The 18,809-nt window shown below is 43.3% G+C and overlaps 2 protein-coding genes across 5 annotated transcripts; one reads left to right on the top strand and one right to left on the bottom strand.

Annotated features, from left to right (window-relative positions):
• Positions 1-381: 381 nt before the first annotated feature.
• Positions 382-12,015, bottom strand: mis18bp1 (MIS18 binding protein 1). Its single transcript, XM_064329930.1, has 16 exons — positions 11,169-12,015; positions 10,894-11,061; positions 8,919-9,271; positions 8,419-8,492; positions 8,168-8,289; positions 7,988-8,078; positions 7,443-7,519; positions 7,068-7,234; positions 6,431-6,512; positions 4,583-6,134; positions 3,618-3,787; positions 3,205-3,344; positions 2,580-2,725; positions 1,410-1,497; positions 1,090-1,144; positions 382-829 (listed from the first exon to the last, which is right to left on the bottom strand). The coding sequence occupies exons 1-16, from the start codon at positions 12,013-12,015 to the stop codon at positions 720-722; spliced, it is 4,242 nt and encodes a 1,413-aa protein (XP_064186000.1). The 3' UTR covers positions 382-719.
• Positions 12,016-12,441: 426 nt separating this feature from the next.
• Positions 12,442-18,130, top strand: im:7136021 (uncharacterized). 4 transcript variants are annotated; one of them, XM_064329939.1, is made up of 4 exons: positions 12,442-12,966; positions 14,503-14,715; positions 16,677-16,893; positions 17,782-18,130. In XM_064329939.1, exons 1-4 carry the CDS (start codon positions 12,957-12,959, stop codon positions 17,987-17,989), a joined length of 648 nt encoding a protein of 215 aa, XP_064186009.1. In that variant the 5' UTR covers positions 12,442-12,956; the 3' UTR covers positions 17,990-18,130. The 4 variants fall into 4 exon arrangements, 3 of the variants coding, with proteins under 3 accessions (XP_064186009.1, XP_064186010.1, XP_064186008.1); XM_064329940.1 differs by having other exon boundaries at positions 12,442-13,140; XM_064329938.1 differs by having other exon boundaries at positions 12,442-13,636.
• Positions 18,131-18,809: the final 679 nt, after the last annotated feature.

The raw sequence follows: 18,809 nt of genomic DNA, 5'->3' as shown, positions 1-18,809 counted from the left end.
TTAGTGTTTTCAGAGACATACTAACGTATTGAAAACAAGTTAAAGACAATTGGTAAGAGTTGCTTTCACTATAATGTTTTCTGAAGTCAAGATATAATTCATTGTTTGCATTTGAACTTGAAGCTGAAGCCTGAACAAATAAACTGGTAAACTCATCTGGACAAGAACTGAACAGTCCCCCAAGTATTAAAATGCCTGTCAATTTATTTAAACTCGTTAAAGAGCGGCTTCGTTTCACTTACCACTAATTTGTAATGCAAACTTTTCATAGAAAACACGTTGAAACAAAAAGACTGACTCCAAAAGACAACTACAAGGGTTCTACAAAGACATGTAACGTTACACATTGACTGAGGGAATGCACAATGGTGAGTCAGAAAATCAAGTGGACAATATACTTTTTATATTTACAGACATAATTGGCGCACGTGTTTCATCTTTTACAGAAATGCACTGCCATACATTTGAAATCAAATAGGATACATCCAAGATAAGAAAATATGGGGCACTTTTGCAACTGTTAAATTATAAAACAAGACATTAGCAATACACTTTAGGAAACATTTCAAGAAAAATGTTAGGCACCCATTTTCCACATTTAAAATTCCACGTTTTCATTTTTACTTGTTGGAACAATATTTTCATCTCATATTAAAAATAATCACTGAAAGTTCCGCTCCCCCAAAAATGTCCAGATTTGAAGATCCAGATTCTGTGATTCAGTCATCATCCATAAAATAATAATCCTCTACTCCACTTTCATCTGAGGGAGGTGGAAGGGGTTCCTTGTCGGAGAACATTTTCCAGACAACAAAAGATTCATTTTCAGCTGAAAGTAAAAAAGACATTAAGCACATTTAACAAAACTGCTGAAACAAAGTGCTGAACAAAATATAGGCATATGAAGTACATGTATACAAACAGACACAGGACACAAAAAAGACAAGCTGAACAACATAAATATTTATAGGCTGTGTCACCTGAGACGGCAATTGAATCCTTTATTTCACCTCCCCAAGGACATTTAATTATAAACCAACAAGTCTAAAAGCAAGACTGAAGTGAAAGAGAACACGTGGGAAAACTTACCATCAGGTCTCCTCTTTGTAGATTTTATGGATGACATGGGGCTATCCTTCAGTTTCTGGAGGGTTAAAAAAAATAGATTTTGTGTTCCGCAGTGGTTTCTTCCAACTTTCCATTTCATTCATTGCGTGGTAATTCTTAAACTGCTTTTTGATGGAGTAACTGGCTAATAAAGCAGCAGCATCTCTATGCACATGGAACCAATTCCCATTGCAGTTCCTTAACTATCACAGCGCTAACAGCCTTAATCACCCTTATAATATGGCGCTAAAAGCATTTATTAGTTTAAATAAAAATGATCAAAATGAACAGGATGGACCAACCTGAAGGCAGCTGTCCTGTCCACGGACATTGGCTTGTCCTTTACCCATTTTCTTCTGCAGCTGGTATACATACTTGTCATTGTTGTTTCTTAAAAACAAAAATAAAGTTGCGTCATTCAAAATTGTAAATCTTCCCAACTGGATGGCGTCCATGTAAAATTTAGTACTGTAAAAACAATGTCTGCTATTCACATTTTTTACACTTTTACTATAACCTACAATAGAGATTGTTGGTCTGACTTCTTTGACAGACACTCAACCATAGATTTAAAATTCAATTAATTTTTACATTACAAATTCATGTTGTCTCAGCTCAGTAGGGAGTACCATGTAGCCTAAATCAAATTATTTCCACATTCAGACCATGGCGTCTGTGTATGTTCTGCACAGTCCACTGCACAACACCTGTTCAGCACAGCTGACTATGACTATGCTTTTCAGACATGCACAGAAGTGTGAGGCACCTGATTTTACGGGATATTGTAGTGATGGCAGTTCCAATTGGGATTTGCCTATTTTATAAGGAACGCATTTTTTTTTCTTAAGCAATTTTGCATCTCCAATCCCACCCGAATTTGGAATGTCTAATTCCAATGATGTACGAGCAGGCTCATGTATGGCCCCTGTTGCCAGCATGGGAGAGTGTAGGCAATCTGCGGTTATCCTCCGAAAACTGCACGCCTGCCAACCAACTGCTTCTTTTCACACCGCAGCTGCACGCTGTGCACGCACAGGGTAGGGGTGGAGGAGACCCAATATACACATGAGCAGAGAGAGCCAGCCCCGGGTGCCCGGACGGCCAGCAGCAGTAGCTCAAGCAATGGACAACGCTATATCCTTACTGACTGTACCCCGCCCATTGCCAAGTGACATGATGCCAATTATGCCGCCCCTGCGGTGCTGCCGGCCACAGTCGGCACTGATCCGAGACCGTGGTGCTCCCACATCTGCCGCAAGCGGCGCTTTTAAGGAGTAAGCCAGCCAGCAGCAAGCAATATATTTCTAAATCATGGATTAAAAAACCTGAGATAAAAATGAATTGCCTTTAAAAGTGCCAATAACCTTAAATGGGCAATGCAAAAAATTGATTAATCAACAGTTCATTGCACTCAAAACCTCCAAAGGACAGGCACTTGAGCTGAGCCTGTTTAAGGATATTAGGATCTTTACCTGTTGACAGAGCCCAACATGCCAGGGCTGATGTGAAGACAATGGGGGGTCTGCACTGAAGGGAATGCACTGGAACTAGGCGTTTGGGGGTTCTGCTGCAAGTGCTGGAACACATTCTCTTCCCCATTCGTAGACAAGGTGGGCAGCTGTTTCACAAGGGAGGTGATGGAGTCAGTACAAAATCTGCAATGTATGGAGACTCAATCTGCGCACACACATGGTGTACCAACACATGGACATTTACACACTGCCCAGCTCTTTTAATGGTCACGACACCCCCAAGTGAACACATTATGCTCGAACAAAATGAAAGGAGCTCTTGCTAACACAAACTGCACCTTTCTTTTGGCCTACTATTTTTTATTTTGCCAATAATTTGTCCATTTAGAATTTACAAATTAGAAAGATAAGATTAGAAGGGAGCTTTGTTTAGATTTCGCCTCTTGGTACATTTACTCATATTCTTCCACAGAACAATTATATTTACGAGATCCTGGCAATGGTCAGTTGTGTATTATGTAATGATATGCTCCTGGAGCAGGCAACAAGTTATGAATACTGCAAGAATATGGGAGAAGCTGTGCCAACCTGTGTTCTACTATAGACAGCTGTGTGTATCACCCACCTTCACACGTTTGTTTTGCAGAGGAGAGGAGGAGAAGATATCGTCATGGTCATCTTTGGGCATGTGGTCCAGGAAATTCCTCATTTGTTGCTTCCGCTTCAGAGTGCCTGCCTTTGCCGTTATCTGCGGTGACTCCTTAACTACAAGCCAGGGAAACAGGCAGCTTTCAACCCTCACGCAATGGCTCTGCTCATAACTTTAACTCAATTAGAAATGTATTAAATAAAATGTACTAAGTACTTAGGCAAATCTTAAAACTGTTGCAAGGTCTCAAAAATTATTTTCCAGTTTGAACTTTGGGGTTACAAAATGTTACAGTTGAGATTAATTTGTTGGATTAGATTGGGAGGGGCCACAAAGCCAAACTGTTTCTGCAATTAGAGTCATTCCTCTAACCGGCTGGAATGACATACCAGGCTCCTCCTTTTCGTGGCGAGTGTTTTTCTTCCTGGCCTTGGCTCGGAGCAGCACACTCTGCTGTTGGGTGTACTGCTCCTGGCACTCCTCGGCTGAGCGCGTGCCCACCGCCATCGCCACGTTTATCCAGAAGCCGCTCTTGTGCTTGGGGAATGAGGACGCAGCCCTGACGCACAAACAGAGTCAGAAGATACTGGCATTTAAAACAGAAGTGTACTGTACACACACACACACACACACATCTAATATAGGTCATGCATTTAATGACATGCTACTGAATCACTTCAAAGGCACCTAGGGTTTTTTTTTTTTGCTTTCATCAAGATTTAACCTTACAATTACCATCTGATATGCACTCATTTACTTTCAGGGAAGAGGTAAAAGCGGTATTTAAACCATAAGCCTAGGGACAGGTTGGGTGCACAAACGAATGCCAGTTGGATAGCTGTAAGGCTGACCAGGTAAATGCTTGGTGTTTATCAATCACTACCTTTGTGTTCATTTTTTGATGCAGGAACAGTGTTAAAATTCTGACAATGAAATGTGCTTCTAACAAGGTTTCTCTGCCCCAATTACCCAACATCGCTGTCTGTTCAATTAACTTACAGGAGATGTAATTTTCCGCAATTAACTTTTAATTGGAGACAATCAGCCTTTCTGACACCTTGAACGGAGTGCAAAATGAAACCTTGCCGATAAAGCTTAATGTAACATCTGTGAACATTCTAATTTGAGCCAAGTATTCAATCATTGAGCACCATTCAATTTAACACCTTTAATTCTTTCTGCTGAGCGGGTTGTCCCTCCACATCCTTAATCATGCTAGCGTGCTTCAAGTTGCACTTTCCCTAAATAACGCATTGGCTCATACATCCACACACACCCGTGCGGTGATATACTCCCATATTGTACTTTGGGACCACTTTTTGGGCATTTCTGGTTGTAACGTTAAAAGGCTTACGTGTGCAGCTTTTCCAGTTCGCTTTCCGTCCAGTCATCTTCATCCTCCGCCAGCTCTTCCTTCTTGGAGCTTCTGCCGCCCTCTTTATTCTTCCCCTTCGTATTGTTTTTTTCTTGCCGTTTCTTCACAGGGGAAGGCTTGGAAGACACGTCCTTTTTCACTTGGGGGACGTTAAGTTTTTTCCTCGACAGGCTGAACTGACGGTCCTCAGGGGATGGCGCAAAGTCGGACAGTTCGCTTTCCGACTCGCTCGAGACGTAACGACGCTGCTTAGCGCACTCCGACGGCTGTCCGTTTTCGCCGGCGTCTGGCGCATGCTGGGGGTTCAGCGTTTTCTTTCCCGCCCTTTTGCCCGTGCACGAGAGGCCGTCTTCTGAGGCCTTTTGATCTCCGTCTTTGACCACCTGCCCGACTTTTCGCAGCGGCCTCTTGGTTCTGCTTCCCGAATCGGGTGTGCTTTCCCCGTCACTCCCAGTGCTGATCAGTACTTCCTGCTGCGCCCGGCTGCCCTTAGACAGCGGAGTGGCGGGCTCGCAACTCGCAGTGCTGGCTTTCCCCGGTCCCTGCTTTCTCCCTCCTGCCTTAGGCAAACTGAAAAGCTTCGGGGGGTCAGAGAAGCTTGAGCTGTTGTCAGGCTCTTGAGTGGGTTCCGGCTCCCGGCTGGGTCTCCCCCCGCGGTCGATTCGGACACTGTCCAGCGAGGAGCTGATGACGCGGACGCTTCGCTGACTCCGAGAAGAAGACCTCAAGAGCCTGGGGGGGTCGCTAAACGCGTCGCTCTCCGTGTCCAGCCCAGAAGCCCTGCGGCCCAGTGCCAAGCGGTTGGTCCGGCTCTTTCCTGGCCGTCGAGAATTGGGCTTTGAGGCACGGCCCTCGTCGCTCCCAGTCCCTTCCGAATGCCTCGACGGAACCCTTCCTTTCGCGTTTTTTTTCTGGTCGTCCTGAGAGGAATCCGTAGTTCTGCTGCTCCGGGACTTGGTCCGAGGTCTCAGGACGCGCTTGGCGACGGACGTTGAAGGCAGCCCCCTCTGGCCGTCGCTCTCGGATTCGGAGTGCTTCGCCGATTGCCGCGTTTTTTCCACGTCGCGGTGGGTGGGAACGACCCTGTTTGAGCTCGCCTCCCTGACCGACCCCTTATTGGGTCGGGTGTACTGCTTCAGCTTCCTCAGTGGCGCAGGTGCCTCCTCGTCCTTGCTCCAGGTGGCCCTTGAGCCCTCATCTGCAACACATGATTCGTCCGGCCCGACTGACTGACCAGTGGGACTTTCCGCTCGGGCCGCTTTGTCACTGTCAGCCGAGTCGCTGGTCTTAGAGCTTCTGCGATATCTCAGGTTGTTCTCAGAGCACCTCTGGTGCAATTCAGTAGATGTTCTAAGCGGTGTCAGGTCCACTGCGTACTGCCGATTTAACGTGCCCTGGTTTAACAGCTCTTCCGTGCCCGAGACCTTATCTTCAGGCAACTGCTTCTGAGACGAGCGCAGCTTTCTGCTGCCGCCTGGCGTGTCACTGTCTGACACGTCTGGTTTTGCCCTCTCGGTTCCCCTGTAGTGCACTACAAACAGAACACAACTCAGGACTCCCCATGGCTTTCTTAGCATTGGTAGGCCTATGTATAGTCTAACTGTTTTAAGGAAATGCACATACAAACAACAAATACCGTTGACCTGATAAATAAAAGATAAATACAGCTAAGATGAAACCAAGCCTACTACAATATACACATTTCTGTGCAAGAATTTCCTGATGTAATTTAAACTAACGTCTGGGAGTGTCAGTGACATAAAGCTATTAACATTAAGTTATGTTCATAAGCACTTCTTGGTGATAACTCAAATAATGCATACATACCCTTATAATTCGCCGAGGATGCCTTCAATGATGTCTTTGTTGTCCTTTGAGATGATTCAATGAGTACAATTTTACCGTTGCCCTGTGTAATTAGAAAAATGTAAGTCTCAAGCCTTTCCCCAAAGAAGCAGAAACACTACTAGGAACACAACTACGCCAATACAAATTTAGGGCAGATTCATTAATGTATAATCTAGTTTCAGAACAATAAAGAATATGGATCAAGTGCAGTACAGTAACACTAAGGTGATGAATTTAGGACCTTTTTATTAGTGAACTTAAAAACTATAAACATGCAAAATGATAGGAAAAATGATTAAGGACAAAAAACACTGCAATGCCATTGTAAGGCGTGGTTATATTTTTCAAAACGCTATTAAGTGACTGCATGTGGACCACATTTAATGATCACACATTACTGTTGACAATGACCAGAATTGGCCCCTTAAACCACAAGCAAGTGGTTAGTCAAAAGTCAAAGGCAAGTCCCTAATAGACACAAATGAACGAGAAAATTATAAATCTCGAAGTCACCGCATATCGTGCAGCGGATAAAAAATCGGTATGTATTAAACAATATAATGCAGTGCCAATATAACATAGAATGGGAGTGCCTCCTGAGCAGGAAACCACTCACCCTATGAGTGTTGGGAGTAGACTGGTAGTCCTCATGGATGGTGATGTTCATGTCTGAATCCAAGATAACCCTTCCCCCTTTCCAGTACTCCAGGGGCGCCTTGATGAGTCTCCCACTACGGGAAAGCTTTGCGCTGCTCTCTAGGAGATTGGCCTTAGGACCGGAGGCTACATAATCAGAAAAAACATCACAATGTACTACCCACATCTAGCTTGGCATACCCCCCATGCTAAAGTAGAAATAAGTTAATTGTAGAGAGCATTGTTTCATGTGCAAGATACTGACATTGTAAACTACAAGTTTGGTATCATTACAACTTTAGGCAATAGGCTTTAAATACGGAACCCGGCAGGTTAAAAACCTAAGAGTACTCACGGGTCTTTGCTTTGGGAGTTTTGGAGGACTGCTCCTTTGCTCTCACCCGAGTCTCTCTCTTAGATGAAGTGGATTGCCTGAAAATGAAAGGACGTAATAAAAACTGATTAAAGTTTGCAAATCAACAGAACCTTACATTTTTCATGTGAACCGATTTGAAAATAGCCTGGAAGACCAAACTTAGTGACCGTTCACTTTATGGGTTTTAAAGAATATATTTCATTTAAATTTGTGTGTATATTTTTGACTGGCCGAGACATTGTGTGCGATAAATATTTCGGTTATTTAGAGAAGTTCCTGCCAACCTTTGCCTTACAATGGTAGGTATACATTATTTGGGGGTTCATAAGATACACTTCAAGTAAATCCAATGCAGCATGAACATTCAGAAAGGCTTGAAAATGAACCACCCATTTTCCATCTACATACACACACCCATGCTGTAAAGATAACATATACCGTGAAACAACACCAAAATTAAGCACAATTACAATGGTAAAAGTAAAACCGCTCTTTTATACTTGGGATTAAAAGTGGTTGCCTACCTTTTCAACGTGGACAAATAATTCAACAAGTAAGACTTCCACTTTTCTGGAAAGCCGTGGAGAAACTTCTTCAGAAACCATCCGGGAAACACTGGCAATGAAGGCCAACACTAATGTCAATGAGGGTGTGTGAGCGAAGACATGGGCTGATGCATGGGTTGAATCTATTGGCCTGCTTACCTGAGTTGGGGTCAGGGGCCATCTTGCCGACCAAGATGTAGATGCTGCCTGAGACTGTCTTCAGGACGTTGCTCGAAAGCCGCTCAGCAATTAGGTTGCTGTGCCAGGGCACCTTGTCGTCCCTATTGTAAGCCACAGAATATAAGTATATGATGTAATCAAGATGAAAACGCTCTCACAATATGCTCCTGCTGAGCCCAGAGACATCAGTCCAAACAATCAATCGAACTGAATTCCTGAATTATACTCACGTGCGAAACCCGTCAACAAACAGCCTTGAATTCTGGGACTTAAGCTGCCATTCCATCAAATGAATTCCCTTTGCCTGTGGGAAAAAAACCGCAACTTTTAGGTTTGCAATTTAAAGCTCAGGGTGTATGCTTCTACGTGTTAATTTAGCCTAGGCAAGACAATTAAAAATGCAACAATTCGACATCAGCATAATTTGAAAGACAAACCATTTAACCGGATAACTATTATACACTCAAGTCATTCCATACACAACAGAACATTTGAGAGAAAAATTAACCTGAAGGCTTTTCAGGTGTGCCATGTTCAATAATGCTATTTATTGTTTTTTTTGTCAGTTAACATACCAAAAAGAACTTTTTTTTCCCCAAAATGGAGCCCTATGCTCATTATGAGAATTTCAGGCATTGACCCTATGAACACAAGCATTTTTAAAATCAAAATCTGTACATGACAGGACCCAATTGCAGTTACAATTAGTTACATACAAGGAGGGCATTACCATCGGGCCCTGCTCCTGGTCTGAAGTCTTTAATTCGGCCTCCTCCCTGTCCTGAAACAAGATTGCCCTCTTCTTGGGGATGGCGATGCGGGGAGAGTTCTGGAGCAGGGTGTCGTTGGCAAGGTCAGGAAGGGGCTCCGGCTCAGGGAGGGGTCTTTGAGGGACATGGGTGCATCGCCTGTCCAAGGGCTCTTCGTGGCCCGTGGTGGAGCTGGCCTCTACTGGGCTGGTAACCACGGTGCCAGCGTTGCTGGACACGCCCGTATTAGAGTCGACGTCCCGGGAAAACTCGTCGTCCGCCTCATCCCCGCTCATCGGCAACGTTCTCTGTCTGCCGGATCTGTAAAAGAGTCCTACAGGAAGGGGGGTAATGTGAAAGCGTCCTTTCATCAATATCTGCGATGACTCAATACCTGGAGATCCTGGTGCATGCTGACTTTCATTGCAATTCAGTCAATACAGGTAATGAACTGGAAATCAATTCATTAACTGAAAAATCCTCATTTGGCTATTTTTACATTCAGAAATTCAGTTTCAGTTTCCTGAATTGATCCAAACCTGGTATGCTGCTCAAACCAATTTCCCTCATTTCACTAGCTCATTTATTTGGTTACAGTATACATTTATATATGCATGAAGGAAGTTTGATTTCATGGAAATATGTCATGAACAGTAGAAATTTTTGGGCGAGGTAGAAAAACAAGTGCAGATGATGGATCAAGTGATAAAAAACCCAGTGCCTTTTTTAACTTTTGATTGAAACAGTACTGTGAGCTTTCACAGTCCTATCAGCAATAGCCCCATCAGTAGTTTCACCTGCTGCATATGACTGAGGTCCCTTTTAAACTGTGTTCTCATTGCACCATCCAAGATAGATGATAATGAATAATTCAATATTAATTTGTGATCATGAAGTTGATTTTTTTTAGATGGAGCAACTAATATTAAATATTCCAGGAGTCTGTGCAAGTAGAGTTGTTTTAAGAGCTTAATCAATACTCCAAAATCAGCAGATTGCAGCGAGAAAGCACTACATAAATAAACAAATAACACACAATTAAAAAAAAAAAGAATTTATCGTTCTCCATATCTCTTTCTGGTATGGCCAATCAAAATTGTACATCTTCCCCAAAGCTTCAGTGTTCTCTGCCATTTTGGGAGTATGCATACACTAGCATATAAACTTTCAAAACAAGTGCAGCAAGCCACAGATTCTTTATACTGTGCGATACCTTGATTTAGGTGTGCAATTGCTGCTCCTGGAAATACTTCGCCTGGAAATACTGCAATTGGTGCAAAGCAGATTGTAAGAACCTGTTTGACCATAGAGTCCCTATAGGACTATGACTATGGAAATAGCCGCCAGTTGAAACCCTCCTTCCCAGGAGGTGCTATGTGCTCTTTAAGCATCACTCCACAGGACTCCCAGCAACAGTCAAGCGCTACATAGTCAGGAGGATTCTATCTGGGCCACACAACACTGCACTAGGAACAAGAGTCCAAACTAGATGCATAAAATTTTTCAGTTCTGTATACAGACAGCACTTTGAGATGTATTAATAGACTGCACTTTAAAACAAAATTATTATGTACAGCAATATATCCGATCATGGGCCTGTAGTGTGTCAGAGTGGTTACAAAGACACTTTCAGCTTGCCATTTGCATGTTTTCTATCTTATGTATTTATCGAGGACTGATGCCCACATTGAGATTGACATGTCTTTTCCAGAAAGGACCTGGTCAAAAAACCAGCATTTACAACTAAATGTATGTAAGAACCCACAAGCTGATACTAGAAATGACAATACAGTAAAACAGGGATAACACAATGCTGCTGTTTTAACAAACCTCAACAAAAGTAGTCAATTTGACCAGCTGTAATTACACAGCTGTAAACACTGATAATGTGTATTTCAGTCTCACCTGCCCTGAATATTAATAATAAATATTAAATGTATAGGCTAAGAGACGCACCTCCGGGATTTACATCGGCTGTGCTGGTCACCCGATTGGGCTCCTGCTGTCTCCTCTGCAGTTGCACCCTTTCCTTCATCTGGGCAAATATCTTCGCTGGAGAACAACTCATCACGGAGTTCTTTCTCGTTGTGCCAAGGTCCGACCTCTTGACAGGAATTTCGGGCACTAACAAAAACAAAACAATCCAAGTTTGTTATTTATTTTCCAAACTGAGGTCACGGGTCTCACTGGAAAACAGACAAGTCTATTGCAATATATCTGAAGCAACTTACCGGCAAAAACCTCGTCCTGATAGATCCCATGGGTGGACGATTCTTCTTTTTCAAATCGTATCTCTCCTCCGGCAGACTTAGCACAGCTGGGTGGATGAATTGGCTCTTCGAGTTGGGTGCTGCTGTTTGATTGTTGTGGAGTTCTGCCGAAAAATTTGCAGGGTTCCGGAAGCCGGTTACACGGGGTGTTTTTTCTCGGTGATGTACCGAGCCGAAGTCTCTGAACTTTACAAGGAGTCCGACTGGGTGAGAGGGTGAGGGCGTCTACTTCAATGGTATCGCGAAAGGCCTGGCTTCCCCTAGCTTCTGCGCCAGGGATGTCATCTTTCCTCCGGGTATAATACAGCACGTCCTGTTCTTGCCTGGCTCTGGGGCAGTGAGCGTCGGTGAACGATTGTCCATCTCCACTCTGTCCTAACGAGTGATTATGCTTCTGCACTTTCGCTTTCATCCGAGCAAAAATTTTCGCAGGCGATTCGAGTTGTTGATCGTGCCCCACAACCAGGGGTGCATATTTCGTCCGCCGGGGTGGAAAAAAGACGGAATCACAGCCCAAGGGAGAGCTGTCTTCGGCAGCAATGCTACTAAGTTCGCATGGCATTCCCTTGTAGCAGTCTGCATGCAGTACAGTGGAGTTCATTGCGTTCATACATCTGCTTGTTGAAACCTTTACAAAATTACGAGGATTGGAGAAATGAAAGTGTCGGTCCTGGTGTGCCTCGGCAATTTTTAACAAATCCTTAACAGGTGTTATAGCGTTTAGAGGGATCTTGTGTAAAGGTACCGATTTATAAGAATTCGCTCTCTCTGTTTTGGTTGTTAGGTTTTTAGACGGCGAGAGCAACATTTTGACTCCAGCCAATGTTAGCGTTTAGTCTTCTAAGTGTATCGGATGCGACTGAAAGCAGGCTGCTGGTTTTTTACTTCGTCCATTCCAGAATTAAAAAACAAAAAAACAATCTTGCTAGCTTTAATTCTGCAAAGAGGCGCACGGTTAGCTAATGACGTCTGATAAGGTACTGCCCACAACTACTACAACAGATAACGCGTAGACGACATTTGTACCAACAATAGTTAACGTTAGCCTAACCACGCATTCGGTCCCTTATCTCATTTTTTTATTTTTAATGTAAATTTTGCCATCAGCATAGTTTAATTTTGCGTGAAATTACGATAACAACCTAACTAGTTATCTATAAATGTAGCGAACAAGTTACGGGACACTCACCGCCGCAATTTGAATTTCGCAAACAAGCAGTTGGATTGGTTGTCGACGCACGATTACGTCACTACCAGAAGGTCATATACTCTGAGGTCATCACGATGCGACACTTATTTTTCAACTTTTCATGCGTGGGGGTATTTCTCACATACTGAAGGATTCAGTGCTTTTTAAAGTTGAATAATAATCAAACCATGTGGTGTTTAATGAACCGCTCGATCACTGCGCATATATGACACGTATACACATAATTTCTAAGATGATGCGAAATGTATTACTGTTAGCAAAACGCTAGCTAATTTGTAATCACCTCAGGTCGTGTTGCTAAAGGAGTCTTAGCTACAGGTTTTAATATTTCTAGAGGGGACTGCTGTTGTTAGACTGGGCCTGGAGCAGTAATCTCTTTATTTATTACTTAAGCAGGGCATCATGACAGTATGCACATGTGAATAGTTTCCGAGATATTGTGTCGTGGGAAAAGTAAACTGAATGTGCAAAAAGTTGCCATCGGGAAAGCCTTCTTAAACGGGGATGTCTGGGGCAGCATTCCACCTCCCGCAAGAAGTATGGTTTCAGGTATGTCTGTTCCTCTCTGACGAGGAGAAAGGGAACGTTCGTTCGAGCTGCAAGTACTTCAAGAGGTTGATAGACCACCCATCCATGTGGAGGAACAGCTCTGTGGTGCTGAAGAAGATTCGCTCCTATAACAGCGCGTATTGGGCCACATTGCGGCGGAGGAAGATAAGCAAGGTTGTGGTACACAAAGCGGGGACAAGGGAATGGGAGCTCATTGCTACTTCGCTCCCATGGCTTCGGGCAATAACTATAGATAAATTCATGGACGTGAAAGCGCTTGGAACCCTACAGCGTTTTAAAAACCTAAACAGACTGGTCATTCGGAGCTTTCAGTGTCCCTCTGGCCTCGCCACTGTATTGGCGCCGCTTCGCCAACTCACCCACATTTGCTTGTGCGACCTCCATCGCGCACCTAGGGCAGAACTAATCAGTGCCCTGTCCCAGCTCATCGGCCTGACCTCGCTCTTCTATCACGAAGGCGACAAACCCATCTCCAGTCGGACATTACAGAGCATGCTAGTCTGCTTGCCTAACCTAACGGAACTGTCTCTAAAAATGGGGGCAGTTTATGGCACCCTTCCTGATGACTATTTTCATCTGCCCAAAACACATGGTGATCCAACCAGTGAGGTAGCAGCATTGGATACAGTTCCAAATAAATCAATATCAGGTGTGATTTACTTGATTTATAATGTCACGTGTTTTCTAATTATTAGAACAAAATAGAATGCTTATATATGGCATTTAACCCTCCTGTTATGTTGCGGGTCAAATTGACCCTTTTTAAAGTTTGAAAATCTAGGAAAAATACTTAAAATTATTTTTTCAGTATGAAACTTCTTCTACTGGCCTTAATTAGTGTAATCAACATTCTAAATGAAAATGGTTCATTTCATGTATTTGCAAACCCCCCCTGTATGTTTATATCACCCGGGAACACCTAAAAAATGAACAGAACAGGAGGGTTAACTTCACTTATAGCACATTTCACTGTGGAAGATGGCAGATCTGTCCTGAAACCTATTTTGCACATATAGAGATATTTTATGACAAGATATGGGAAATGGTGCTGCTGACAGCTATGGCCTGCATCCGCACTGCTTTTTCTGTCTCTCATCAAGTCCCTTGGCTGGTTGTGTTTGTATTCACAGGTGTTAATGATCAAGCATTTGTGGAGACATTTAACATGGGAACATCTATTAAAAATTCAATACTGTTGTCATATAAAATTATCAGGTTTGAGATGTGTATCTCAAAGTGTAATGATATAGATTTTTTTTTTGTCTTGTTTTTTCCTGTCTTGTCTAATACAGGACGGAATCCAAGTTTTGGGAGTTAACCAGATGGCCTCAGGAACCTGTTTATTGTAGTTTTGATTTGGTTTAAAAGAGGCCACTTGTTTGTATGGCTGCCTGCTCACTGGTCTCTCAGCCACACAAAGATGGGTGCTTCAGTATGATTTAAGATAATTGTTTTTTTTTTGTTTTTGTTTTTTTAAATAGAGTTCTGTTCTAAAATAATTGATCTGTTTGGTAGGAAGAGAAGATCCAGGTCAAAGTGATCGTGGCTTGACCAGGCTGGAGCTCCTGAACTACATGGATCCAATTCTGTCCCCTGTGGCCTTGGAGCCGCTGTGCCGTCTTCAGAGTCTGACCGTGTGCTACAGAGACCGTGCTGTGGAGCCCAGCAGGTGCAACCTGAGTGTGTGGCTTAGAAAACTCCCCTGTCTGACCGAACTCACAGTGGCACGTACGTACATTATAGTCTTCAGAGTCCAGCCCACTGTCCCGTGAGGCTAGTTTGAAACTTGATAGTTTTGCACAATAGTATGGTCTGATCCGGAGCTTTTTGTTTTGGGGGGGGGGCTATGTGTTAGTCTCTGTGTAGCCCTCCTCCCTCTCCCTTGGTTTTATTTATTTTTTAAATGTTTATTTTTACACTTCCCTCCACTTCTTCCAATTGGGAATGCCGTATTCATCGTCAGTGCTCATTTCCTCAACCTGCACAGCTGGGGATGCACATGATTAACCAACAGGGGTCGCAGCGATAAGAAGCGTGCATCCTGGCTCACTGATACTTTCCCTTCCCTGGGTGACTCTGGTGCCAATTGAGTGCCACTCTGCATGGCTGCTGGCTATAGTCCAGATTTGAACACACACTGTTGTGCCCATCCACACATTAGAACTGAGCTTTAACAGTGTGTATTGCTACAAAATTGACAGAAGTGGCATAGTGTACATATTGTGTGTTCATTTCAAGCAGCCATGCACTCACATCAAGTAATTACATGGATTAACTTTTTTATTTAAAATGGGGTCACGGTGTACTTTTGTTTGGAGTGTTTGAAGAATTATAATGTCACTTCAGTGGTGTGACAGATGGTCAGAACGTCAGTGGTCTCTTGGGTAGAGTTCCCACCTGAGCTCTGAAAGTTTTGTGGGTTCAGTTTCCTGGCAGGTCCCACTCAGGAATGGCCAGCATTACAAATACATGTTCTTGAAATATGTATTTGAATATATGTATTTTAGATGTCATATGGGTTGCTTGCCTCTTTTTTTAGTTTATACCTCTGTGAGGGCTGCAAAGCATCCTACGCCTCCATCGTAGTTGATTTTAGTTTATCGTAGTGTTGGTGTCCTAGTGCTGGGCTAAAACAAAGACCTGCACCCACACCGGCCCTTTCTGGATAAGATTGGACACCCCTGGGTTACAGCATATGACCATAGCTGACATACACAAATTAACATATGGTATTAACCTGGTATTAACCTAGTTTTTTAGTTGATTGAAGAACCATGAGTACTTATTATGTTTAATACACACATATACGCACATGAGGTGTATTTTTTGCGTAAAAACTCAATTAGATTATTCAAGACAAATTTTAATTTATCAATCGGTATATCTGAAATTTCTGGTTATCTCAATTTATGACTTTGGTTGCTCTGCCTGACTTTGTTTGCACAAACAAATCTATCAGGTTATTGTTTTGCCACATATCAAATCATGACCGTGAACATTAAATTAAACTTGTGCAAAAAACATGTACAGTGCAGTCTGTAAGTATGTGTGGATAGTGACACAATTTTTGTTGCTTTGACTCTGTGCTCCACCACATTGAATTAGAAATTAAATGATGTGAGGTGAAAATGCAAACAGTCAGCTTTCATTTGAGGGTATTTACATCCATACTGGGAGATCCATGCTGGAATTTCAGCCCTTTTTATACAGTTTCCCAATTTTATCATAATTTGTTATGGCAAAAAATGCTGTATTCTTACCTGTTGCGCAAAATATATTGGTAAAATTCAGAAGCATTTCAAATGAAACTATAATTCCATAACCATATTGCAGTATGTGGTTTTATTTCCTGAGAAAATAGTGTAATGAATTTCTTTATTATGATGTTAGATACATTGATTACACTTTTGGTTAGATTTACTTTTACTTTTTGGTTAGATGACTCTAAGGCCTCCATTTTATTATGAGTCACAGTAAACATGCTTGCTGTTGAATGCAGGAGTAAGGACACAGTTACAAAGTGTGTATGTATTAATTGTTCTGAATGGTGCATTCAGAATGAACAGAGGTGAGCTGGAGACTGGGGATGGATAACAGTCCTGTGACTGGCTGGTATCTTGTATATCAGAATTAAGGATGATCTCTTCTTCTTCTTCTTCTTCTTCTTCCGATTACCCTGGTGTTTGCAGGCGGGTATCCCCTCGGCGTCTATGTGCGTTCCCTGCCGGCGACCCTCCGGAGCCTCTCCCTGCTCCAGGTGATCATTGGCCCGGGGGACCTGAGCGCCCTAGGAAAGCGGACGCCGGACCTCCAGCGCCTCCACCTGGACCTGTGCAGCTACGGCCGACAGAGCGGCCTGCACGAGCTGCCCGTGCTCTTCCCCAAGCTGAAGACCCTCAAACTGCGGTGAGGCGGACCCGCCCTGGCTTCTGCAGGCCGCACCCACCACCATTTTGTGCTCGTTCCATTAAAGATCATTGCTGAGGGAAGCCGGTGCCAGTGCAGTTAGGGAAAATTGTTTCTTTGGTAGGAAGGTCGCGAGTTTAAACCTGGGTTGGGTCCCTTACCCGACTAAGTTCCTCAGGTCATCGCTGCAAATGAGAGTCGAGTCTTGCTCAATTAAAAGCTCGTTAAACATGGGTCAGTAATTAAAGTTGGTAAACTGTATAAGTCACCATGGAAATGAAAAGCTGCCAAATAAATAAGCAACAATATGTATCAATATAAGAACAACGGAGGCAGCAACGCGTGCTGTAGATTTAAGCTGCCGCAGCATGGTTTCAAGTTTAAATAGCGATGAGCTTTGAAAAAATTGGCTGTAATTTTCAGCTGCTGCGTGTAAGTGGCACTATCATTATCTTCTATCAGTGATTGATTTGGAGTAGATCAACCAGCGGCTGACAAGGCCTTGCAGCAATGCCATTTAAGTGTATTCTGATGCCTCACTTACCCACCTCTGCTTATTATTAGCACAGATGCTATAGTGTTTTCATGCTGCATGTCGCTCCTCTGAGGCTAAATCAGACAGTAATCCCTCCACTCCCAAAATCAAAAACAGATGGTACCCTCAGAACAGACTGTAAACATCAGAGATCTGGCTGGAATATTTGCCGCAGTCCTTTAAATCGGTTTTATTTTTTTCCCCCCTCAGCCAGTCTGAATTGGGACTTTTAATGGTGCCAAGTCCGTGATGGGGAAGACGGAAGTTGAATAGTCAATTGTGCCGTCTGGTTGAGCCGTGTCGTTACACAAAAGCCTGGATAGATTGCGGTATTGACTGATTGGCTCTTTCAGACACTGGAACATGACGGAGGCGGAGTTTGTGGGCCTGGCGCAGCTGCGGCACCTTCAGCAGCTGGTGGTTCTGGATGCGCAGCCCGGTCCCAGTCCTGCCCTCTCGAGCCTCATCCAGAAGCTGCAGATCGAGACGGACTACAGGGTACAGGTGATCCATTCCCTGATACCAAGGGATCCGACAGCCTGCTTCTGCAGCCAATACTAAGCCCTCACTGCACTGCGGGAAGCCATGTGAAAAGTTTATTCTTTTACCAGTCTTATTCTGATTATTTTGTCATTTTTGGTCTAAAATCCTTGCGTGTGCCTTTGTCTTCTTTTTCAATAAAAGTCATCGCTGGTCTTGTTATCTGTGCCTCTCATTAATTCTCCATTTTGTGCAAAGATGACATACTTTTTAAGATTCTGCTCTAATGGATTTTGTGGAACATTATGGAGGCTAGAAGACCAATTATAATGTGCATTCTAAAAGGCCTTTAAAAGGTTATGAGAAACTGCGGCCATAGTGTCAATTAAAATTCAGTATTCCGCGGGTGTCCTTCACCTTCTGGAATAACTTATTTCGCCGCAGAGCAGTTATTCACGGGACGACAACAAGAGGGCAGTAAACACACGTGGAAGCGAGTGACTGCGAGCGCCGCGCATTCAAATGAAGTTCCTTGGAACTATCATCTGCCAGTGCCTTCACAAATATTTCACTTTATTCCCTGAGATTTGCACAAAATTAGTTTTGCTGTATGATGTCCCTATGGATCAGCTGTAAGCACATTAGCGTCTTGAGTTCTGTATTAAAATTATGGCAAGCCGCTGCCGCCAGCTCCCCTCCACTGCTGCTATGGAAATATTCCATAAGAGAATATTCACTTTTATATCACTGTGCAGGCAAAACAGAATCATTCTGAAGGCATCCCTTTCTCACCGGTCTCCATAATCAGTCCAGCGTTGCATCCCGTTGGCATGGCTTTTTATCCTCTGCCTACTTAGCTAAAGATGCCATTTTAGAAAAGTACAAAGGCATGTGCATAATT

The sequence above is a fragment of the Anguilla rostrata genome, chromosome 1, assembly GCF_018555375.3.
Source record: "Anguilla rostrata isolate EN2019 chromosome 1, ASM1855537v3, whole genome shotgun sequence".
Classification (NCBI taxonomy): domain Eukaryota; kingdom Metazoa; phylum Chordata; class Actinopteri; order Anguilliformes; family Anguillidae; genus Anguilla; species Anguilla rostrata.
This window is presented reverse-complemented; position numbering and strand designations above follow the sequence as displayed.